Source organism: Myxine glutinosa, chromosome 7 (genome assembly GCF_964187855.1).
Source record: "Myxine glutinosa chromosome 7, kmMyxGlut1.1, whole genome shotgun sequence".
Lineage (NCBI taxonomy): Eukaryota > Metazoa > Chordata > Myxini > Myxiniformes > Myxinidae > Myxine > Myxine glutinosa.
In genome coordinates this window covers 151,911,156-151,937,042 of record NC_136267.1, presented here as the reverse complement: position 1 = coordinate 151,937,042, position 25,887 = coordinate 151,911,156, and the positions used below count along the sequence as shown (strand labels likewise).

The following is a 25,887-nucleotide window of genomic DNA, read 5'->3' as shown; positions in this document are numbered from 1 at the left end:
TTTCCCCTTGTATAGAGGGACGAGGGTACTCAGTTCCCAAACCACTGGAATGCGGCCTTCTTTCACCACCAGATTACAGATCTCTGTCATTCTCTTCACACCCCAACTTCCTGCTGCCTTCAACATATCTCCCACAACTCCCGTCGGCCCTCCCGCTTTTCTACCCTTCACTGCTTTTATCGCTTCCTCAACTTCCTTCTCAGTTATCTTCTCTGCCGGTCATAAAACTGGGTTACTCTCTATGTTGCCATCCCATTCATTCTCTGTATTCAACAGCATTTCCATATATCTTTTCCATCTTCCTTTAATTCCATCTGGGTCGACAACGATTTGTCCCACTTCATCCTTCAAGCAACTCACCCCAATCACATCACATCTCTCTTTCGCTATCTGCTTTGCAATCCTGAATACTGCTTTCTGACCCTCCTCCGAATCCAAGCGTTCTCCGGACATTTTCCTACATGCCTCCTGCGCCTTTGCTACCTCTTTCTTTGCAGCCTTCCTGGCTGCCTTATAACTTTCATGCTCTGGTGTTTCTGCTCCCGTACCCTTCGCCTTCTGCCACTCCTTGAACTTCTTTCTCTTCTCATCAATCCACTTTCCAACTTCATCATCCCACCACCATGTTTCCGAGGGCCGAGGTGGTCCTTTTGTCCATCCACATACCTCACCAACGACTCCCAACAGACTAGCTTTCATTGACATCCAACCACTTTCAAGCTCAACCACATCATCCTCGACCCTACTCAGCCTCTCTTTTAATGCCTCCCTTACTGTCACCTCTTTCAACCTCCACACCTTCATTCTTGGTTGGTACTTCACCCGCCGAGCTCTCCTCGCACCTTTCACCCTTATGTCACAGACAACCAAGTGGTGCTGTGAAACAGCCTCTTCCCCCGGGATCACCTTTGTGTCCCGGAGGTGCCCCCTATCTCGCCTACGCACCATCAAGTAGTCAACGGTTGTCGCCGACCCACCTGACGTGTATGTAACAAGCTTATTATCCTCTTTCTGGAACTGAGTATTACAAATCAACAAATCAGCTCCATCAGCAAACTCCAAAATCCTTTCACCTTCTCCATTTCTCACATCATATCCGTAACCCCCATGAACTCCCTCAAAACCATCCATACTCCTTCCCACATGTCCATTTAGGTCTCCTCCTACCACAACAACTTCCTCATCTTTCACGTTTTCCATCAGCTTCTCTATCGCACACCAGAACTTGTCCTTCTCTTCATCGCTTCGACCAACCTGCAGAGCACATCCCGTTCCTGATGTTCGGAGAATCCCGATGACGTTCACCAAGAGCTTTCCAATCATCATTTTCACCATCATCAACCTATCACTCACTCTAGTCACACTCACCACACTGTCTACAAACTCCTCAGAAAACAGGACACCAACACCATTGACGCCCTCCGGGCACCCTTGCCACATAAACTTGTATTTCTGTCCCTGCCTACCCTTCATCATTCTCACACCACTTCCCTTCCATCTCGTCTCTTGCACACAACATATGTCCACTCTTCTTCTGACCAATACTTCCACCACTTCTCCTGATCTCCCTGTCATTGTCCCTACATTCCATGTCCCAAACCTCAGAAACCGATCTCCACTTCGGGCTGTACCCTGCCCATGTGGCTGTACCCTGCCCTTCGGGCTGTACCCTGCCCTTCGGGCTGTACCCTGCCCTTCGGGCTGTACCCAGTTGTAATTGTCATGGTTCTCTTTTTGAGGCAATGTTTTTATGGCCGGATGCCCTTCCTGACGCCAACCCTCTTAGTTGTCTCTTACGACACACAGGGATACGGTGTACCTATTCTAATCCAGGGTATACACTGGGAAACGTTTAAAACATGGAAATTCTGGGGAGGGGCGGGGGGGGGGGGGGGGGGGATGGCGGCGTCAGCATCAACTCAACTATGACATCAACTATGACATCTACATATGACATCATCAACTACATATGACATCTACATATGACATCATCGTCAACTATGACATCATCAGTCACATTATATGGTGGCCATCTTGAATGTAAGCAAAATAAAAATATTTTCCGGAGTACCACATAAAAGATCAATGTGAAATGTCATATGTATGATCAACTACTGATGCAGGGGGAAAAAAAATTCTAAACTATTTTCTTGGATTTAAGGAAAATATATTTGAAAATCTATATCTCCAGAACCACTCAACGGATAAATCCGAAACTTCACACATATGATTGACTACAAATGAGGAATTGTTTTTTGCAAACTATGAAATCATTAGTCACATGGTATGGTGGCCATCTTGAATTTAAGCAAAAATTCAAATAATCTTTAACAGAGTACCACTTAACAGATCAATGTGAAATGTCGTATGTATGATCAACTACTATTGTGGGAAAAATATTTGTAAACTATGATGTCATCAGTCACGTGATATGGTGGCCATCTTGGATTTAAGGAAAACAAAATGGAAAATCTATATCTCAAGAACTGCTTAACCAACACAAACCAAAATTTACAGATATGATTGACTACCCATGAGGAAAATTTATTGAAAATGATGACATCATCAGTCATGTGATATGGTGGCCATCTTGGATTTAAGAAAAATCTGTAAACATCTCTATCTCCAGAACTTCTGAATGGATCAATACGAAATTTCGTTTTGGACCAGGAAGTCCAGAAGAGCTCGGTAAGCACGACAACCAGGCAGTTCCGAACAGCTCAGTAAGCACGTTGACCAGGCAGCTCCGAACAGTTCGATAAAAACGTCGACCAGGCAACTCCGAACAGCGCGGTAAGCATGCGGACCAGGAAGTCCCAAACAGCTCGGTAAGCACCACGACCAGGCAGGTCCGAACAGCTCGGTAAGCTCGACGACCAGGCAGCTCCGAACAGTGCAGTAAGTACGTCGACCAGGCAGCTCCGAACAGCTCGGTAAGCTTGTCGACCAGGCAACTCCGAACAGCTCAGTAAAAACGTCGACCAGGCAGCTCCGAAAAGCTCGGTAAGCACGTCGACCAGGCAGCTCCGAACAGCTCGGTAAGCACATTGGCCTGGCAGCTCCAAACAGCGCGGTAAGCATGCGGACCAGGAAGTCCCGAACAGCTCGGTAAGCATGACGACCAGGCAACCAACACAAACCAAAATTTACAGATATGATTGACTACCCATGAGGAAAATTTATTGAAAATGATGGCATCATCAGTCATGTGATATGGTGGCCATCTTGGATTTAAGAAAAATCTGTAAACATCTCTATCTCCAGAACTTCTGAATGGATCAATACGAAATTTCGTTTTGGACCGGGAAGTCCAGAAGAGCTCGGTAAGCATGACAACCAGGCAGTTCCGAACAGCTCAGTAAGCACGTTGACCAGGCAGCTCCGAACAGCTCTATAAAAACATCGACCAGGCAGTTCCGAACAGCTCAGGAAGCACGTTGACCAGGCAGCTCCGAACAGCTCGATAAAAACGTCGACCAGGCAAATCCGAACAGCGCGGTAAGCATGCGGAACCAGGAAGTCCCAAACAGCTCGGTAAGCACCATGACCAGGCAGGTCCGAACAGCTCAGTAAGCTCGACGACCAGGCAGCTCTGAACAGTGCAATAAGCACGTCGACCAGGCAGCTCCGAACAGCTCGGTAAGCTTGTCGACCAGGCAGCTCCGAACAGCTCAGTAAAAACGTCGACCAGGCAGCTCCGAAAAGCTCGGTAAGCACGTCGACCAGGCAGCTCCGAACAGCTCGGTAGGCACATTGGCCTGGCAGCTCCAAACAGCACGGTAAGCATGCGGACCAGGAAGTCCTGAACAGCTCGGTAAGCATGACGACCAGGCAGCTCCGAACAGCTCAGTAAGCTCGACGACCAGGCAGCTCCGAACAGCGCAGTAAGCACGTGGACCGGGACGCCCCTGAGCGGCCCGGTAAGCACGTCGACCAGGCAGCTTTGAACAGTTCGGCAAGCACTCAACCAGGCAGCTCTGAACAGTGCCAATAGTTCAACACTTGCCGAAAGCCAGATACTCACGCCATGCCTGCACCATCTCGTGCCCCCAACTATAATCTATCAGACTATCTTCACTGCTCGCAGTTCAAGTTAATTTTGCTATTGTGTTGGCGATAACACACTACCTTTTGTGAAGGGCACTGTGGGTTACTTAACTCCCAATATTGCAGACAGGACACCCAGCTTAATGTCCATCCAAGAGACTGCACACTTTCTGATGCAACACCTGTGCCTTTAAAGCATGTTACATTTTCTATTTTTTTGTTGGGTTGGGAATCAAACCTGAATTTTGACAGCTCAAAGCAAGTGCGCTACCTCTTCACCATCGTGTAGGACGTCTTAAGCTTACTATGACTTTAGTAGAATAAATCATAGCTAAAGACAAGGCACATCCAAAATATGTCCATTGTCAATTTTTAGGTCATCTCTATCTCAAAACTCGAAGAGATGAATATATAAAATGGGTCGTGATGTCTATAGGTTCATCCGTAAGTCCATCCGGTCACCCTTTAACTTCTTGCTATTTTTGCTACTAAATTATCACCCGGCTGATTCTTCCGAAACTTGACACATGAATACAAGATAATAACCCGCATAATCGCTTGGGCTTCAATTTTTCAATTGCGGATCATGGGGCCTTCCAGGGGGGGTTACCCCCTGAAACTTCAGATCCCTACTCGTCCCCTATTTATCACCTTTTGCCCTGAAACCAAATACAGCCCTTCTACTTGATGGTCCATAGAATCGCTCGGTCTTCGATTTTTCGATTTTGGATCATGAGAACTGAGCAGACTGCCTGCGTATGATCCAAACAATGGAGACCAAGATGAAAATTACATTTTCAGTGCAGATGCAAATGGATTACCAATGAGAGTAAAAATAATTGCAGATTGTTGTGTCAAAAACCATGTCTTGACTAAGGTATATGGGTATATATATTCTGGTTGGCCAAACAATTGTGCGGGCAAGGCCCTCCAGCCATTTTCTTGTCAGAAAGATGAGCTATCTACTGAAAATGGTTGTTACCCCATGCATATGAAGCAAAAAGCAGGGTTAAGCAATTAGTTTGTGTCTGTCTGTCTGTCTGAGTTATCAATTTATGATCGAGGAACAACTTATTTACATTGAATGTTATATTTTTAACATGAATCAGAGCATGAATTGGAAAGCAAACCTGCCCTTTAGCAGTACTTCGTCTCTGAATTTGTCTCGATCGCACATGCACAGGGAGGAGTGAGACAATATATTTACTCTGTCTGCCTGCCTTGCAGTCAAACGAGATTGAAAATCATTCCAAACGGGAAACTTGATTTTTTAAGACGCCATAAAAGACACATACCACAGGCACAAATAACTCATGTAACGTGTTAGATAGGGTGGTGAAATAGACACTGCGTCAAAAGCAGTAAAACAATGATAAATTCCGAAATTACGTTTTTTTTACGACTTTTACAATCTTTATTTTATTTTAATTGAACTTTATAGTTGAACACTGTACAACACAAATCGTCTTCTTCATGCTTCCATGAACCTCCTGTTTTGCAGTACTTGGACATGTTCTATAAGTTGGTGTGTAAGACTTTCAAAACACCGTTAAACCTCCGGATTATTTAACGATCTGTAAAACAATTTTTTTATTAAAATTTACGTATATACTTAAACACTGTGGGCGGTCTGGGCAGCTATGTCTCTAGTTTATAAGAACTCACTAGTTTGTTCTGGGGTCAGTGTGTTGCAGTACCATCCCCATTACACGAATACGTACTAGCCGAGTTGCATGAAAGTCATCCTGATATGTGTCGGATGAAAGTCCTAGCTAGATATCTTGCATATTTTATGCAATAAACCTGAAAGTAAGCCTGGATTAGATAAGGACATAGAGGAAGGACAAGAAGGAGGAAGGACTCGATGTTCTAGACTCAGTCTGATACATGCATGGATTGTGTGGACCGTATCACTCCTCATGATACTACGGGAGTCACACCGGCTGAGCTTTTCTTAAAAAGGACCTCTCGAACACAGTGGATACTTATCATTAGTCAAAACCAGCTTTCAAAGAAAGGATAGCCAGTAAATTCCAATGTGATGGCCTAAATCACAAACTAAGATGCTTTGACCGATATAAGCCTATCCAGGTTCGAAACTTTAGGAGAAGGAAGGAAAAGTGAATACCAGGTACTATAAAGTACTATACCAGGTACTTTAAACTCTACCAAATAGTGGACATTAATGGTCCTCATACCTATTTGGTGAGAGTGCCAGGGAACAATCCCAGATTTATTCAGTCAGACCACATTGTAAATTATGTTAGGTGAGGTGAAAATGGTCCAGTGACGAGTGAACTGGACTTACCAAACTTTTAAATTCCTCAGAGTGATTCAGAAGTATCTGACTTTGTCATGAGCCCATCACCAACATTTACCCCAGTGGTTGCTGAGGATATACCATCAACACCCGAAGCAAGTCCCAAATGTGATTCTAGGCAGTTGCAATCATCCAGTCCTTCTAGGTCCAGTATAATGTCATAGTCTAGTGGCATCCTACCAACTTGGCTCAGAAGGTCCAGCAAAGTTATCAAGACTCATTTAAAAAATCTTGAGTTGTAATCGTTGAAACAGTGTTTTAAGGATATCCTTGAAACAGTGTTTTAAGGATAACATTGAAACAGTGTTTTAAGGATATCGTTGAAACAGTGTCTTGAGGATAACTTTGAAACAGTGTTTTAAGGATAACATTGAAACAGTGTTTTAAGGATATCATTGAAACAGTGTCTTGAGGATAACTTTGAAACAGTGTTTTAAGGATAACGTTGCAACAGTGTTTTAAAGATAATGTTGAAACCGTGTTTTAAGGATAACGTTGAAACAGTGTTTTAAGGATAACTTTGAAACAGTGTTTAAGGATAATGTTGAAACAGTGCTTTAAGGATAACATTGAAACAGTGCTTTAAGGTTAACGGCAGGTTATGATTCTCCGTATGTGGGGTGGGTGGTGGTGGTTCATGTGCAACCTGTGGCTACTGCTTGCATAATTTTCTGGGGGAGTTGCTGCCACTGATGCAATGCCTCTCTACAACCAGTCATCTGGTACTCATTTTGCCAACCTCGGAAAGATGACAGGCTGAGTCAACCCACCTGGTGTTAATTCAAGGGATGCCAGGGACTCTAACTCAGGAGCTGAAGATCTCAAGCCGTCAAGCTAACTAAGACTCTAACCTTAACCGTTAAGGCAACACCAGGCTTTTTATGATGGGTAGTTGCAAATGTAAGCTGTGATTGTTTGCTAAACCTCACTTAGGTGTCGAAATAGTTTAGACTGAAGATATAAATGTCCACTGGTTTTGGGCTGATAATGAACAGTTCTGCATTAGTATGTTAATTTCCCAATGTTATGATAGTTTACCCATGTTGCTCACACATAAATCTCATGCATATGTTTGTGTGTGTGTATCACAGCCATTCATAAAACGCAGTTGTGGTTCCATGGTCGGATTACACGAGAAGAAGCCCAACGGATCATCACTCAGCAGGGTCTTGTGGATGGGTGAGTGCTGCCTTACTGCTTAAAGCTACAACGCCCTAGTGTAAAAAGATGGAGTTTCTATATTGATGGGCATTAGCTCTTCGACTTGCGTGGTAGTGAGATCGACATGTTAACGTATTTCTTTCAACTTATCCCATTGGGGCAATTTTAGGATTTCTCTTTGTTTGTCAAAAGTTTATCAAAGGCAAACCACACAATATTGTTTATATCCTGAAAAATATCCAGGTTATGTAATATAGACTCGGTCTGACTCGGATTTAGGTCATGATTTCAGGAATCTGGATAGATGTTCTACACTCAGCCTGGCTCTGATTCCGGGTTATGTGATGTAATGAAGCTGGATTGATGTTCTTGACTCAGTCTGACTCTGATTCAGGTTATGATTTAATGAACTCTGCAAGATGTTCTAAACTCTGTCCAACTCTAATTCAGGTTATGATTTCATGAACCCAGCTAGATGTTCTAGAGTCAATCTGACTCAGATTCAGATTATGGCAAATGAAATGGATTTGATGTTTTAGACTCAGTCTGACAGTGCTTTATGGTTACCCTAGTAACCGGGTTATATCACATTCAGGTTGTGATGTATGAACCGGGTTATAAACTCCAAGGCAGCTGGCTATGATTTAATGAACCCAGCTAGATGTTCTAGTTGTCCATATGACTCAAATCCAGGTTATGATTTAATGAACCTGGTTAGATACTCTCGGGTCTAGACTCAGTCCGACTCAGATTCAGATTATGATAAATTAACTGGATTAGATGTTTTACACTCAGTCTGACTCCCTGCAATACAGCTGGTTATGATTTGATGAACTGTGTTAGATGCTCTAGACCTGCGTTCCGCAACCTTTTTAGCCCAGGACCCAATAAAAAACCCAGGCATCCAGTCGCGACCCATCGAACCCCTCCCCCCCCCCCCCCCACCCCACAAACTGTCACGGAAATAGCGATTGCTTATGACGTTAATATCTTGGTAAGGGTTCGGTTCACCATCTTTGTACAGTAGTACAATTCGTAATTGAACAATAAAGCAAAGTTACGACAATCATACCAAGCACTGCCCTTATTTTGTTGTTATTTTGTACGGATCTCCACGACCATGAGGAGAGAGAGAGAGAGCGAGAGACCACGCCCCCCTTGAGAATGAGCAGTGACTTCGATCACAGACACCACCCATTTGATATTATTGTCAGCCAATCAGGCGTAAACTCCCTGCCTTGTTAGCAGCTTCGGAAGAGATGAATCCGCCCCTACAATGAATCCGGATGAAGCTTTAATGAAGGAGATGAAGATGATGATGAAGATGAAGGAGATGATGAAGAAGATGATGAAGATGAAGATGAATCTCACAACATTCATTGGCTGTGTATCTTTTGTGAAATAGAATAAAACTTTAATTATGAAAGTGACACGCCAAGATAAGGTGTTTGAACTTTATTTTAATCTTCATCGTGAATAGATGATGAACTTAAAATGTAACATGAACTGATAAACAAAACAAGAATAACTTTTACTGAAAAACCCGATATGCATCTGAACTTATATCCAGGTTCAATGTTCCGTTATCATGAACAACATTAAATAAACAACTTTCACTGATTAAACCCGAAAGTGAAACTTACAAGCCTAATTCAAATGTTCCGTTAGCAACATTGTAGATGTGGATTATCCGGTTTCTTTTCTTTGGCTATCTTCTCCGCCACCAGGTAGCTGGCTTTGGTCAGTCCCTTCGACGGAAAAACAGCCGAACTCATTACTGACTTGCTGTTGTTCATCTCGCGTTCTCTCTGGAGAAAAACTCCCGCGACTTGTTGACATGATCTCCATGTTTCTTCTCGAGGTGCCGTTTCAGCTTTTGGGGCCTGAGGGACTCGTTGGCCAACACGTCAAGGCATATCACACACTGTGGTCGATGAACATTGTGCTTATCGATATTCAAGGTGAACCCACAGTTCAGGAACACAGGCTGATACTTTCTAGCCATGGCGAGTACCTTACGCTCACAGCTCAATCTTTCGAATGAAAAGCAATGGACATTCGCGTGTCGGAAACTAAACGTATGATCTGACTGACCGGATGCACGCGTGGTACATCGCGGTACATCGGTACAGCGCGGTAGAAGAGTCCACACTATAAAGTTTGTGTCGGCGTTCGTTTGATCTCCGTTCTGTTCAGTCGGGAGAAGTAAAGTTTATCGTCGATAAAGTTTTTTCCCGCGATTTCTGAAACGATCGTGCGACCCATTGAAAATCCTTCGTGACCCAAACATTGGGGCACGACCCATAGGTTGCGGAACGTCACTCTAGACCCAGTCTGATTCTGATTGGGGTTATAATTTAAGCAACCGGGTTTACATACAATATACAAGTCCGTGACTCACAATCATATTTTTTTCTCAACCTGTGACTCGTCTTGAGGGCTCCTCCACTTTTGAGACTGAAATCTGGACTCGAGACCCAATCATTAGAAGTTGAAACTCCAGGTGTCTTTCTGACGTCCAAGACAATATTCCAGTTTTAAAGTGACCTCAAGTATAACAATCTTCAACATTTGCAGCTCTATAAAAATAACTCTATGATGATGTCTCGTTATCAAGGATACTATTGAAAATATTTTTTAAACTTTCCTGCTCAATATTAATTTTAATCCAAGATCGAAGTTCCGAGAATAATTGATGATTATTTCACCTTATACGATTTCTACTAAAATACTGTATAATCAATAACGATATTAATTTCATTCATTCATTCATTCTCCTGGAATAGTGAGGTGACAGAAAGTGAGAAGGCAAATGGTTTGACTTTAAAAAAAATTTAGTCCATTTATATCTTGCCTGTCCGAATAATTTTTTCATTTTCCCAAACCACTCCTCTTTTTCTTCCAACCCCTTCACATCCATCCAAAGGTTGTTTCTATTACGTGACAGCCACAGCAATCCAAAAACCTTTGTGTTATCTCTTTGCCATCACCAAAAAATCAAGCATTTTCAGATTCTGCCGGTAAGTACAGATTGTTTTTCATGATCACCAAGTTTGGATCAATTGAATTATATTAAGATGCTGTCATGCATTAGCACTACTTTATGGAGCTACCTTATGTAGTCCGCTTTGTAGGATCAATTTTGCTTTTCATAAATATGGATCGAGTAAGAAGGTTATCATTTTTCTCCTTCATAATGTACAATTTTAACTGTATTTTGCATTGTTTGCACATCACGCAGTTGATAATCGCTTGAATACATCATGTCGTCTCTTCCCTGCCTCTCTTACAAACTCGTCTCGCCTCTCTTTGCGCAGTTTGAGGAAGATGGCTCCCTGTTCTTTTCTACAGACGAAGGGCACACCAAGTTTTCAGACCTCATCCAGTTGGTAGAATTCTACACACTTAACCGAGGTCCACTACCCTGCAGGCTCAAGCACCATTGCACACGCGTTGCCCTGTGAACATGCCGAAGCGCAGGCCCGTGAAGGCCTCGTCTCTAAACATCGGCTTCGTCCGTGTCGCCCTGGGCGCCGCATCGATTGTCCATTTCCCTTTTTGCACTGTCACATTGTTGACGATCACACTTTGCCGTCAAATCGAACCGCGTGACGTGCACTTTGACTTTCGATTTTGATGCTTTTTTTTTTAATGCCACCTTTTACTTGATTTTTCTTCAGTCTTTTAAAGGGAGGAAAAAAAACCTGTGTTTAGATTGCTTGATCTCAGTGGAATTTTTTGCTCAATCTTTCGAGCTGGTAGTTAATGAGAGCACTTGAAGTCACACCAATAATTTGTGCGAATGTGGAGTCAGAGGAAGGACGGATGCAAAACTTTCATGGCAGGAACTGTTTTTACAAGGCTGGTTTCGAAAAGGATAAAACAATAATATCCAGCTGTTGATTGTTTTTTTTCTCGGCAATGTACTGATTAAACCCAAGTACCATTGCCTCCAATCCAGTGAGGAAGGAAAATTTGCTTTGCAGTCGACAGTTTGTAAATACATTGTAATATTTCTATTCACGATGACAGGGTCACGCATTAAGTGCTTAATCAAAAGTCGTGCCTGCTACGTCCGTTGCTTTGAAATCACGCAGTTAAAGATCTTCCTGAGAATTGCTTCCTGTTTTATTACGTTCTATAATCTATGCTCCGCAGTCAGCACGACACTAGTTGTTCACCGTTTTACTAGTTCAGATGTCACTTTTGGTGCCATTTTCAAAAAAACATGGCGACACGTATTACTTAGATTTGTTTGTCACGTGACCTATCTAAAGGTTGTCAAGTTTTGCTCGATTTCATTTTCGAATCTTCTGAAGTCACAGTACGGGATACCTTTTCACTGAATTTGGCTGGCAGGGTTGACCGGGTATATTTCGTGTAAATGCCCAGGCCTACGGTCTATCCTGGCCCTTGATTACGGATAACTGTTTAGCTTGCCTAGTCAGCCCAGTCGACCCAACGCAGTGTAAATAAACTCCTTGAGAGGATTGAAGGATTCCTAAAACCGAAGCAAATGTCGATGTATATTCTGCACTTTCCCTGTACAAGCTTGTGCACATTGCAGCTGTGCAGTTCTTTCCTCGAGCCGGCTGCTTGGCCCGACCTTCCCGCTGTGGATACAATTTGCCTTTTCCGCAGTGCATCAGATAATTCTAGGCTTGGGTTGGGCATTTTAATACTTGAAGAAACAAGAAAACGTAGCATGTATATTTAAGTGTTTTTCTTTCCACTTGTTCTTGAAAAGAAAGCAAAGAAAAGGCACATTATGGTGTTCAGATTTTGAGAAATGTAAATATTGACTTGAACGAGTTTGTTGAAGTAAACAATGGGTTTTGAAAAGCAGTTGCAGTTTTTGCAAAGGCAGATATTTGTAACGTCAGGTGTATTTATAAATAGATAATTTATACATTTTATAGATGATTTACCTTTGCAAGCTCTAGAACATAAATGCCTTAATTTTAGCACAAGTGGCAAAAGGATGATTTGTGGCTTTAAACTTGTCTCTTTTGTCTCACTTTTGCACTCTTCGGTCGGTGCGTGATTGAGCGTGCTTCTCGTTGATAAAATCACCAAGGATCTCTCAGGATGAAGTTGAAGTGCACCTTGCACGGACGCCACCCAATAAGGTTTGCGTTACGAAGCGGAATGCTGGAAAGGCATGTGTTGGTGGCTTTGCTGGCATAAACAGCGCCCAAAGATGTGCTCTTGAATATGTGTATTTTTAAAGAATCGCTTCGACAAAAGTTTGATTGATAAAAGAATGGTACCAAAATTATTTCTGCAGGTGATTGAAGAATTTGCAATGGCAAGTTCACAAACCCATCACTTATTTCTTCTTTCACACCAACCTGTAAATATTGAGATATACATACTTTAACTGTAACCGATGGCCTTCCCTTCCAGAAACTTTTTTATTCCTTTATTTTGTCGGGCAAGGCAAATCGATTGTCGGGCAGAGTTAGATTGATTTATTTTGAAATTTCAGGGAATGTCGGTGCAGATGATGGTCGGACCTGTTGGCTCGGCAGGTACAGACGATATACTCATGCTACAGATACTGTATGTCAGGAATGTTTTGTATGATGATAGGATGGAATACTGTTCATAAGGATCTTTACAAATAAACTCCATATTTAGAATACTTCCTGTGTCCCTTTTGCAGCGTAGCCCATTGGGCAAGGCCTCCATATTTAAAATACAAAGCATATAGGTGTTACAGGTCTTCCAATGACATATACGGAGGGGGGGGGGGGGGGAGGGGGGGATGCCAGAGTAGGTATTTGCTCATTTCTCTGAAACTACAAACACGATTTCAATGAAACTGGACCACATATACATATGATTATGGTATTAATAGGCCTTAGGCTTCATGCTTCAACTTTCGGCCGCTTCGGACAAATTCGCCCAGGTTTATTAGCTCACCTGAAACGTAGTTCTGGGGAGCTTATGCGATGGTGTGTTGTCTGTCCGTCAGCCCGTAAACACTTGCAACTTCTTCTCCGAAACCGCTGAATGGATTGTGACCAAACTTGGCATAAAGGATATTTGTTATGTTGTGACTAAAGTTTGTTCACGGCATGAAAAAAATCGGGGTCTAATGGGGTTTGCAGGAGGAGGTCAAAGTGGATCCAGGTTTTACCTCTCAAAATAGGAATTTACTTTTTACTCAAACTACACTCACTATTTCAATTAACCTTGACCACAACCTTCATCACCCATGATGTACCGAAGTTTGTTCACGGGATTTTAAAAATCGCAGTCTAATGCAGTCTATGGGGGGGGGGGGGGGGGTAGTGACCCCCCCCAAAAAGGTATTTACTTTCTTATAAACTACACATACAATTCTGATGAAACTTGATGACCACAACATTCCGTTCATCAATCATGATGTACCAAAGTTTGTTCACAGCAGTAAAAAAAATGGGGTCTAAGGCGATCTATGAGGGAGTTGGGGGTTGCCCCCCAAAATAGGTATTTGCTTTCTTCTCAGAAACTACACACAATTCTGATGAAACTTGACCACAACCTAGGTATTTGTCGGGATATCATCATCTTCTCGCGAGATCACGGCGAGGTCACGTCTTTTCGAAGCTGTTCCATGCGTTCACGCTTTCGAAGCTAAGTGATCCTTCTCAGTTGTGTTTTTGTCGAGACTGTATCTATCTTTCGGTGTATGTACCTAGAGCGTATCTTTTGGATAATTTTCGGTGCTAATTTTTCGTACATGTATACACAATCGTTGGTTAATGCGTATCGAGTATTCTCAGGCCTAGTACTCTTAGGCTTGGCTACCGTACCGTCTCCGACCTTGTGGTTTTGTTTTTCTCTCAGCGATTCGTCGAATGCGCTGCATTTATTTTCGTTCTCTGTTTCGTCCCAGTCGTTCACCCCTTACCTCCTTGTTTAATATCTCTACTCAAAAAAAAAAAAAAAACCCCAAAAAAATATTTCCTTCCCAGGTCTTATTCGTTTATTTGTTGTTCTTTTTTGTTCGTTCGTTCTTCGTTCGCGATCACGCGATCACGTGGTTAGAAATGTATAATCTCTCCCCTGAACAACTATTTTCTCTCATATATTATAACACCCTTTTCTTCTTTTCCTACAAAAGGATGCTTTCGTCTTGCTCACCAAATCTATTCATTCCAAAAAATATATATAATACCATCTCTTACAGTTCCTCCTTTCTACATTCCCTAAACTATCCAGAACTCCACCCCTTCTTCAGTGTCCTCAAACGTATTTTTGACTCGAAGATCTCAAACTCATTTTGCAAAAAATGTTCGTTTCCCATGAATCGTACACTTTTCAAAATCCAATCTCACCCCTCCCCTCCAAATCCTCCCCATCACCCATCCCTTTCAAATCTCCCCCCTTGCCCCTTCCCTCCCCTCCCTCCTAAACTCCCCCCACACCCCTCCCCTCCGAGACTCTCCCTCGCTCCTCCCCTCCTAGACTCCCCTCTCACCCCTCCTCCTCAAAGCATCCTCCCTGCTTCTTCCCCCTTCCAACTTTCACCTTCATCTCCCCCAACCTTCTGCCTCGCTCTTCCCCCTCCTCAAATAACACCTCACTGTGCCTCACCCAATCTCCATCAAACCTTTTGTCCGCCCCATTCTTCCCTTTCTCCAAGCTATTCTGAAATCTCTGAAATCTCTGACACACCTTCAACAGCTCTCCCTACCTCTTCCTCCTCTTCCACATCTTACCCTACCCCTCCCCCCCTGTCCTGGACCCGATGCTCCCCCTTCCTCTTCATTAACGGTATGGACCTCAAACATCCGGACCTCAAACATTCGCTCAAACCTGACTGATCTCTCCATACAGGTTGCTTCTGACAAACCAGATGTGATCTGCTTAACAGAAACTTTCCTCCTTCATGATGTCTCTGATGCCTTGGTATCTCTCCCAGGTTACTCCCTCCTCTGGTATGATAGACCTGAGCCTCGTCCTGGAGGTGGGGTTGCTATCTTTATAAAAAACTCTCTTCCTCACTCGCCCTCCACTGCCCTCTCTCCACCTCACCCCCAGGAATACCTTTGGCTACGGCTTCCCCTTCGCTCCCACCTTTTGTTCATATGTGTGTTGTACCGTCCACCAAACAGCGATGACTCCATCTACATCTCGCTGTCTGATAATATGGACCAACTTCAATCTACCCATCCCAACTCTCTCTTCCTCATATGTGGTGATTGCAATTGTCACCATGCCAGTTGGCTGGGTGTGGGTACCTCTCTCACCAGCCATGGCTCTTCAGCAAAGGACTTCTGCGACTCACTGGGACTGACACAATCTGTCAATTTCCCGACCCGGATCTCAGTCAACGGAGCATCTTCTCTTCTGGATTTGGTTATGACAAACTTCCCTGAAAATGTCTGCTGCTCTTCTTCTGCACCAATCGGCTCATCTGATCATGTGCTTGTCAAAGTGGACATCTCTCTGACCATTCTCAGAGAGCCTCCTCAGCGTCAACGAATCTGGCATTTCACTCAGGCCAACTGGCACGGTCTTCAAGCAGCCATCGATCATCTGGACTGGTGTCCCATCTCTACCGCCTCTGACATCAACTCATCCTGGGAATTCTTTCAAAGTAAATTGCTCTCTCTCATGCACAGATTTATCCCATCTCGTCTTCAGTTGTCATACCCTTCCTCCCGTCCATGGTACACGGAATCTTGTGGTGAGGCTGTTGCCCTGAAACAACTTGCTTTCGTCTCCTGGAAAGCAAATCCAACGGAAGGAAATCTCATTTCCTTTCACAAAGCCCGAAACAAGTGTGTGTCCACCCTCAGGAGAGCCAGGAAACAATATCTCACCGTTCTCAAGACCGAACTCTCTTATCAGTCTCCCTCTTCCAAATCCTGGTGGCGTCTGGTCAAATCTGTTTCTGGTGTTTTTTCCCCCTCCATCTCCTCCCTCACCTCAAACGGCTTAACGGCTGACTCCGCACGTGAAAAAGCTGAATGCCTCAACTCTGTGTTTGCCTCTAAATCTTGTGTCCCAAACCCATCCCTCTCTGTACCCACCGTACCCTGTCGTACCCAGCTGCTCCTGGACTCTGTGTCCTTTCCTCCTGACAAGGTGGAAAAGTTTCTGTCAACCCTCGACACTGATTCTGCAACTGGTCCTGACGGCATCAGCCCACGTGTCCTAAAATCATGTGCTTCCGCTCTTTCACTCCCTCTTTCTGTTCTCTTCACCCTCTCTTTTGCTCAAGGTCATCTGCCATCTGCTTGGAAATCAGCCAACATCACCGCTTTGCACAAAAAAGGTGCAAAAACAGATCCCAGCAACTACAGACCAATCAGCCTTCTCCCAATTATCAGCAAAGTCATGGAATCCATCATTGCTTCAGATATGAAATCTTTCCTCTTCTCCAATGGCTTGACCTCTGATCATCAATTTGGTTTCAGACCTGGTCACTCTACTCTGGACATGCCGCTTCTGCTTTCTCAACAATGGATGGAGGTCCTCAACGCCAAACAGGAAATTAGAGCCGTCTCCCTTGACATTTCACGTGCCTTCGATACGGTCTGGCACCCTGCTCTGCTCACCAAACTCTTCTCCTTTGGTATCCATGGAAATCTCCACGCATGGCTGGCGGACGTCCTCTCTGGTCGTAGTCAACGTGTGGCCCTGAATGGGTTTCTCTCATCTCCTCTTCCTGTTCAGGCTGGAGTTCCCCAAGGTAGTGTTCTGGGCCCTGTGCTTTTTCTGGTCTTCATCAATGATCTCTCTGACTCTCTTGAAAATCCTCTCTATCTCTTTGCTGACGACTCTACTCTCTGTCGCTCCATTCCTCATCCCTCAGATCGGCAGTCTGCAGCCTCCTCACTCTCTGCAGACCTGGACAAAATCACAGACTGGGCAAACAAATGGAACATGTCTTTCAATCCTGATAAATCTCACACTCTTACGATGTCTCTCCGAAAAGACCAACTGGAAAACCCTCCCATCCACTTTCTGAATAATCCTCTCCAAGAAGTTCTGTCACTCAAGCTTTTGGGTCTCACTATTTGCCATGATCTTTCCTGGGAAAACCACATTTCAAATCTGGCCTCCAAAGCCAGTCGCCGACTGGGCATCCTCCATCGTGCGAAGTCCTTCCTTGGCACACCTGAGCTCCTCACCTCATACAAGGGTTTCATTCGCAGCTCTATGGAATACTGCTCTCCCCTCTGGTCTGGTGCTCCTGCCTCACACCTAGCCCGTCTTCACGCTGTTGAAACCAAAGCGTTCAGAATCATTGGAATCTCCCGCGATGAAGCTAACTCCAAGGGCCTTTCACTCACTCACCGCAGGCAGGTTGGTGGTCTTTCCGTCTTCTACCGACTCCTCTCTGGCCTTGCCCCCCCAGCCCTCTCTGGGCTCTGTCCCCCAAATATTCCTACAGGTCGCACAAGATCTGCCTGCAACCTTCTTATGGTTAAACTGCCAAAATCAAGACTTTCTGCTCACCTTCACTCCTTCATTCCTCTTTTCTCCCGCCTCTGGAACAAACTCCCTCACTCTCTTCAATCCCACTCTACCCTCCAGGTCTTTAAAACAGCTGTTCACCACCATCTCTTATCCTCCCCCATCCAAAACCTTGATCTTTTCTACCCTCGCTAATTTCGGTCCCCTTGTGTTTTATACTTCTCCCACCCCCCCCCCCCCCTTCCCACGCCTCCTGCCCCCAAGCCCTCTCCCTCCCACACTTCTCCCTGCTCTCAAATGTTGTGGTTGTGTGCTTCCCCTTCTCTCCCCATCTTGTCTTCCGCTCCCTCTTTTTGTATATTTTGTTTGTCTGGTTGATTTGTTTGTGAAATAAATGTTAGCTCTTTCACGAGCCTCGATTCACTATACAAAAAAAAAACAAAAAAAAAAAAAAAAACCTTGATCACTCATATTGTGCCAAAGTTTGTTCACAGCATTAAAAAAAATCGGGCCCGAAAGGGCTTTATGGAGGGGGGGGTGAAAGAGGGGGTCTCCACCCCTCTAAAGTAGGTATTTGCTCTTTTTTCTGAAACTACAAAGACGATTTTAATGAAACTTGACCACAACCTTCATCACCCGTGATGTACCAATATTTGTTCAAGGCATTACAAAAATTGGGTCTGAGGAGGTATGTGGGGGTGGGAGGTTTCCCTCCGAAAGAGGTATTTTTTCTTTGGTTGTTTAACATTAGAACTAGCAGCCTCACCCACCTACCTAATACCTCCGACAGCGGTCATTTTGACCACTGATGAAAAAGGCTGGCCATGATATGAAGTAAAGCAAGAAATCAATTGTTAAACATGTTTATTGCTTGTAATGATGAGATGAGTTGAAACACAAACTATTTGCACAACTCACAACTGCCCACCATTTTGTTTTCACAGCTGACAGCAAGCGATGCACTTTTTAACGACTTGTCCAGTGCACTTGCCACATATGAGCTTGTTGCACATTGCACAGGTGTCCACCGTTTTGTTCTTGCAGTTGGTGACTTGGCATTGTTTGCGCATGTGCTGTGCTGGAGGCCCCTCCTCCAAGGCACTCAACTGCTGTCGTTCCTGGGGTGATGACTTTGATAAGTACTCCTTTCGGAGCTCGTCAACAAGTTCAGCCATGAAGTCTCGGTGGCTGATGTGTTTCCCAGTCACTGACTTGAACAGTACCCACGCATTTATGACAGCCAGGTCCAGAATGTTGTAAAACACATGAACTGGCCATCTGCGAGATCCTGCCTTGAGAGAGTACTTCCTGGCCATCTGATCAACAATATCCACTCCGTACTTTGTTGAATTATAGAAAGCAACAGTCTCAGGAAGGTTCTTGGGATTATCTTTCACACCAGGGAGCAGGGTACTGAGGTAGGGTGCAGGGTACTGAGCAACAAAACATTCTTATTTATCTTACCCTGGTAAACAGTTAGGGTAGTGTGACCATTCTTCATCACAGTAGTCGTGTTGAGTTGTGCCCTTGAGTTCTTCACTGAGGAGGGGACTTCTCTCCATACATGATTCATTGTGCCCACTATGCTTGTGCTCTTTGATTTCAGTTTCTCTGCCAACTTTAGGGAGGTGAAAAAGTTGTCTGTGGTAACATTTCTTCCCTTATTCAAGTAAGGATCCAAAAGACGTAGCACCACATTTTCAGCCAACGTCTGGTCTGCAGGACGGTGCTCATCTTTGCCCAGGTATGGAAACCCATTCAGCAGATACTTTGAATGTACATCAACTGCTAGCCAAAGCTTTATTCCGAATTTGGCTAGTTTGTTGGGCATGTATTGGGTGAATCGACACCTGGCCTTCGTGGGTAACAGTTGGTCATCCACGGTGATGTTTTCCCCAGGCTTGTAGCAGAGGCTGCAATTCTGTATAAAGCGATTCCAGACTTCAGATACCAGTACAAATTTGTCTCACTGCAAACGCTCAGACCTTGTTGACCTTTGGTCAAATCGCAAAGAATTGCATAATATCACAAAATCTGTTTCTTGACATGGTGTTATGAAAGAATGGTGGGCCCCAGGTAACAGACCACAGACTATTCAATTCAAGTCCTTTTGCACAGTACATCCCACGAGAATAGAGCACAGCAATAAATGCATCCAGTTCAGCCAGAGAAATGGACCATTCATTGTCATGGAGTTGTCTCCTGGCCTCAGTCTCAGTACATTTCTTTATATGTCGTAGCATGGTTTCATCAATGAGCATCCGCCAGGAATTTACCGCACTCTCTTCTCTGATGTGATGCTTAGCATGTGGAGTTGGTCCTTGGGCCTCTCGCAGCACGTTGTGATGTGCGAGTCTTCCAGGAACCGTTGCACTGTTGCACGTTGCACTGTCAGCAATTTTCCACACTGTTCCTTCTTTTGCAGTCTCCTTGTAGCCTGATAGACCCGGTGTTATTGCTTGTACCCTGGGACTCGTATGGCCACCATGCTGTCGTCCTCTTCCTCGTACCGTTTGCTGTTGAGGTCGTGCTTCAGACGTTTCTTCAGCCGAGTCACTTTCACTCGAATGCTCCTGCTCAGGGATGTAATCATCTCCATCCTGATCACTTTCAACATCATCTCCCTCTGACTCATTGTCAGGAAGCTGCTGCAATAGCTCAAAAATCTCTTTGTCCGTGAGCCCTGGCCACCGTGACATGTTTACTGTATAGCGTGAATACAGTACACTGTCTGAAATCGAATGAATGAACGAACGAATGAAAATTTTGGAAATTTTACATGCACTTCCTGCTTTGCAGATTCGGCACACCGAGATGAAATCTCATCGAAACATGTATTGATAATAACGTTTTGCGGTCGAAACAACTTGCCAGATTCGGAGTCGGTCCAACTTGCCAGATTCACGGTGAGTCCAACTTGCCAGATTCGCGGTGAGTCCAACTTGCCAGATTCGGTGTCGGTCCAACTTGCCAGATTCGGGGTCGGTCCAACTTGCCAGATTCGGAGTCGGTCCAACTTGCCAGATTTGGGGTCGGTCCAACTTGCCAGATTCAGGGTCGGTCCAACTGGCCAGATTCGCGGTGAGTCCAACTTGCCAGATTCACGGTGAGTCCACCTTGCCAGATTCGGTGTCAGTCCAACTTGCCAGATTCGGGGTCGGTCCAACTTGCCAGATTCGGTGTCAGTCCAACTTGCCAGATTCGGGGTCGGTCCAACTTGCCAGATTCGGGGTCGGTCCAACTGGCCAGATTCGGGGTCGGTCCAACTTGCCAGATTCGCGGTGAGTCCAACTTGCCAGATTCGCGGTGAGTCCAACTTGCCAGATTCGCGGTGAATCCAACTTGCCAGATTCGCGGTGAGTCCAACTTGCCAGATTCGCGGTGAGTCCAACTTCCCAGATTCGCGGTGAGTCCAACTTGCCAGATTCGCGGTGAGTCCAACTTGCCAGATTCGGAGTCGGTCCAACTTGCCAGATTCGGTGTCGGTCCAACTTGCCAGATTTGTGGTGAGTCCAACTTGCCAGATTCGGAGCCGGTCCAACTTGCCAGATTTGGGGTCGGTCCAACTTGCCAGATTCGGAGCCGGTCCAACTTGCCAGATTCGCGGTGAGTCCAACTTGCCAGATTCGGAGTCGGTCCAACTTGCCAGATTCGGAGTCGGTCCAACTTGCCAGATTCGGGGTCGGTCCAACTTGCCAGATTCGGAGTCGTTCCAGCTTGCCAGATTCGGAGTCGGTCCAACTTGCCAGATTCGTGAATCCCGAATTCGGAAATGAACAGATGATAAAGGTTCGCTCGTTTGATAAATAAATTATCAAACAATCAAAAATAAAATAAATATTATATAAAAAATAAAAAATAAAATAAAATACATACAATAAAAATTACGATAAATAAAAATTACAATCGTAATTTAATATTGTATTTTGATAAATTAATACAGACACAGACATACACAGAGACACAGACACACGCACCACCACACACACACACACACACACAAGCACACACACTCTCACACACACACCACACTCACACCACACACACACTCATACACACACAAACACACACACCACACACACACACACACACACACACACACACACACACACACCCACAGACACACAGACACACAGACACACAGACACACAGACCCACAGACAAACACACAGAGGAGTGATTCCAAATCCTGTCTCCTTGCATGCTGATGCATATTCAAGAATATTACATTATATTATATTATATATTGTTACGGAATCCAGACGACGGCGCTCCTCTTACCAAGGGGAGTTAACCCCTTGTCCTGTATACTGGCCGTCGCCGATCCTGGGGGTATGACGTCACGCCCGGTCAGCGCTGAATAGGGTATTAGGCCTATCTGTCCTATGACCTAAGTACCAGCGCCTCCCGGTACGGAAGGAAATACTCCCACCTGTGCCGCAGTGTGATTGATGGATTGCGCTGAGTGAAGCGAACTGCGGCGCGAGCCGTTTATCAAGGGAATAAACCCGATTGCGAAGCGTTGGCCGAAATCGCACCACAGGAACTCAATTAATAAATCACGAAAGCGATCGATGAGAAAGGAAACCAAAGTAAGGAGGAACAGGTATTTATTAATTATGTACAATAACCCAAAGAAAGAGAAGAAATCAAAGTAATATACAGGAAATGGAAGGAGCAGAAGGACACAGAGCAATTCCTTAACTTATACAGTCTTACTTACTCCCAGGGACAGGACAACACAAACAGACTCACACGAATGGGGAATTGCAGGTTGGATTGGCTGGAGGGAGAAGAAAGTGGGACCACAGGGCTGGAAGGATGAGGTTCAGGTCCGTGCAGAATGGCAGGGCTGGAGGTGAGCGGCCACCGACTCCCCGTACTCTGGTTCACACGGCGGCGTTGCTTCGCGGCAGCGCGTCAAAGCTGCGTGCGGCAGGGGCTGTTTGCAGCAGCGTCTCTCTCTCGTACCTCACTCCACAGACCTTGTCAGGCGCACCTCCCTCAAAACTCTGCCTCATGCGCTCTTCCTCATGTGTTCTTAATGCGTGCTCCCTCACTCATCTGCGCTCCCTCACTCATCTGCCGGTGGGGGCTTCCCGTAACGGGTTATATAGCCATGCCCTGGAACCTTCACGAACCTGCTCGATCTTTCGCTCCACGCCCTCTCAAGCCAAACCCGCTGATTCTTGGTTGGTCAGCAAGGGCTTTCTGGCTCCACCTTCTGATGATGATGGGCGGGCAACGCCCTTCTTCTTCGAGCTGACCACGTGCGCAATGGAGGCGAATGCTGCTGGAGATGTAGGCGCATGCTGCTGGCAATGTAGGCTTTAGGGCAATCGAAAGGGGGATCTATCTTATTTGATTTGGTACAACATAAGATCGACTAGTGGGAACATAGCCTTAACTAGAACACAGAATAACGATATAACTATAGAGAGGTTCTATGATTGGCTATGTGCTTGTACATGGACTAGCTAAGGTGCACTCATTTCAATTAATAGCCAATTAAGGGGAAATGTACACAGGGGTTATTTATAAGGAATTTTAATACTAAATTTGATAAAGTGAAGGTTCTAAAAACTGCAACAATATTGTTACGGTACGCGGTTAAGGATGTTATATTTGCCGAGCGGAGGCTCCGCGACCGAACAGTTGTTCCCCGACTAAACCCGATTCACCAAAACGTTGGCCGTATCGCGCCACCGCTATTCAATCGGGAAAAGACAGACGACGAATGCAAAGAGGCAGAAGAAGACGTACAGAAGAGTAACGGGGTTTATTATTATTTACACACATAAGCAAAAAGAGCAGTCACGGGTATTTACAGCGGACATGAAAACGCAGGTGACACAGTGAAAATTATTAGCTTATACAGACTTAGTTACTACCCAGGACAGCATGAACAAAACAAACTCACGTACGCAAATGGGGAACTTGCAGGCAGGAATGGCTGGAAAGGATGAGCAGGTGGGATCACAGGGCACAGCGATCAGGTCCACTCCGGGCGGGAAGCGGGGAGCCGGCAGCTCCTTGTAATCCGCTTTACAGCGCACGCCGGCAGCTCCTTGTAATCCGCTTTACAGCGCACGCCGGCAGCTCCTTGTATACCGCTTTACAGCGCACGCCGGCAGGGTTACTCAGCGGGTTGAAACGAGGCTGGTTGAAGCGGCTCTTTGTCAAAGGCTTTTCGTATCTCTCACGCAACTCCGGTGCTACTCTGAACTCTCTCCCGGTGGACTCCCGACCCTCTTACGCACCTGGACTCATCTGCCGTATCTCTCGTGTAGCTTGTCCCAGCGATCATCGCACCCTTCTGTCCAAACCTTCAGTGTGGGTCTGACACGCCCCCTTCGGTTTCGGTACCGCCCTCTCCCCCATGCTCTGTTTCGTGACCTTGTATGGTAATCCCACGGGCTTGTCTCCTTATTTGGGCATCGCGCCGACGGCACACCCCTGGTGGCGAGCCACGGGCTTGTTTCCTTATTTGGGCATGGGGCTGAACAGCCCCGCCCTTCGAGGCGCGCCCTGGGCTTGCCTCTCCCGGGCGACCCCGCCCCTCCTGTTCAAACAGAGCACGGAGCACATATTCACTATAGCAGCGAAATGAGAGGGCGTGCACCCCACGCTTGTGAACTGCTTTACCCGCAGATGGAGAGTTTGGCTGGGAAATGAAATTATTGAAGGGGAGCTATTCTTAATTGATTCAGTGCAATGGAGTATTATTTTAATGGAAGACAAGGCCTTACCCTAAAACACATAATAAGATATAAGCTACTGAACAAGGGTTTTATCGGGTCCTGCAATGTGGTGTTTCATGGAATAACTACCGGGACGCCCTTTTTACCTTTACACAACTCTAGAGGCAGGAGGGGCCATATCCAACCATGTTCATCACCATTTCCAATATAATACAACACAATCAAAAAAATGCAATCCTCATTTCCGCAACAATATATTGGCCCGAAATGCCAATAACATAACAGCTGATGCTGATCCAAACATAACATGGGTTTTTCCTCTTTGGACAATCGCCGTGCTAATGTTTATAAATAGCTGATCGAGTTTCATGGTGGAGTGGCCTCCGACCAGAAGTATAAAACATTAAAATTCCACAAACACATACAATTACATTTTTGAACAGTTGCCACTGCTGTTTAACACTAAACTGAAAAGGGGAAACCCGACGTTCTTGAAGCATTTCATGCTTATTGCGTGTCCAGCACAGACTAATAGACACGAGCTGAGATCTACTTTAATCTATCAATCTACCCCAGAGTGGTAATGGAAGGCAGACCTTTCCTGGCAGCCCCTGCATGGAGAGGGAAAAAGCTACGAGAATGTTGAAAATTGAATTGTAGCTTCAGTTTCCCATCCACTTCTGGACTACCACACACACCACGAGGGTGCGATACATCGGCTACATACCAACATACCCATATATGCGATACCTGTATTGTAGGAAGACAGCCGCCAATCGTTTTGAATCCAACAACGGTGGAAACATTTGCTAACTTAAATGGGTGTGTTGCGTTAGCAAGCAGCTTACAGACTGTTCACCAAGCGTCTCCCTTGCTGCGCTTGCCCAGAAGCTTACAAAGTGGTTGAGGCAACATCAAGATGCTTGCTGAGTGTACACCCCAGGTTTCATTACAATACAGTAAATAATTCATTCAGCAAATAATTTACACTCAAGATGTACCGGAAGCGGGCAAACGACAAGTCGTGGAAAAAACGTGTCATCAGATGTTCGGAGGTGACGTGATATATCATTCCGTAACCATGACGATACGTCACAGCTTCATTTATTGTTACCTTTTTGGAAAGGTACCGAAAACGAAGGCATCGTGTGTGTGATGTGCAAATTGAATCACAAATGGTGGAACACTGCTTTTTTTTGTTGTAAAAATAGAATAAACCCCTGCCGAGTCATTGATCCGCAT

General features: G+C 45.1%; 1 protein-coding gene across 7 annotated transcripts in view; it reads left to right on the top strand.

Moving 5' to 3' along the window:
* Positions 1–13,172, top strand: part of LOC137431746 (growth factor receptor-bound protein 10) — a 683,830-nt gene extending 670,658 nt beyond the window's left edge. For all 7 annotated transcript variants that reach the window (XM_068123400.2, XM_068123401.2, XM_078782425.1 and 4 more), the window contains 3 exons: positions 7,459–7,546; positions 10,455–10,548; positions 10,846–13,172. In XM_068123400.2, the coding sequence (XP_067979501.2) occupies positions 7,459–7,546; positions 10,455–10,548; positions 10,846–10,992 (329 nt within the window). In that variant the 3' untranslated portion in view covers positions 10,993–13,172. The remainder of the gene's footprint in view (positions 1–7,458; positions 7,547–10,454; positions 10,549–10,845) is intronic.
* The last annotated feature ends 12,715 nt before the right edge of the window (positions 13,173–25,887 follow it).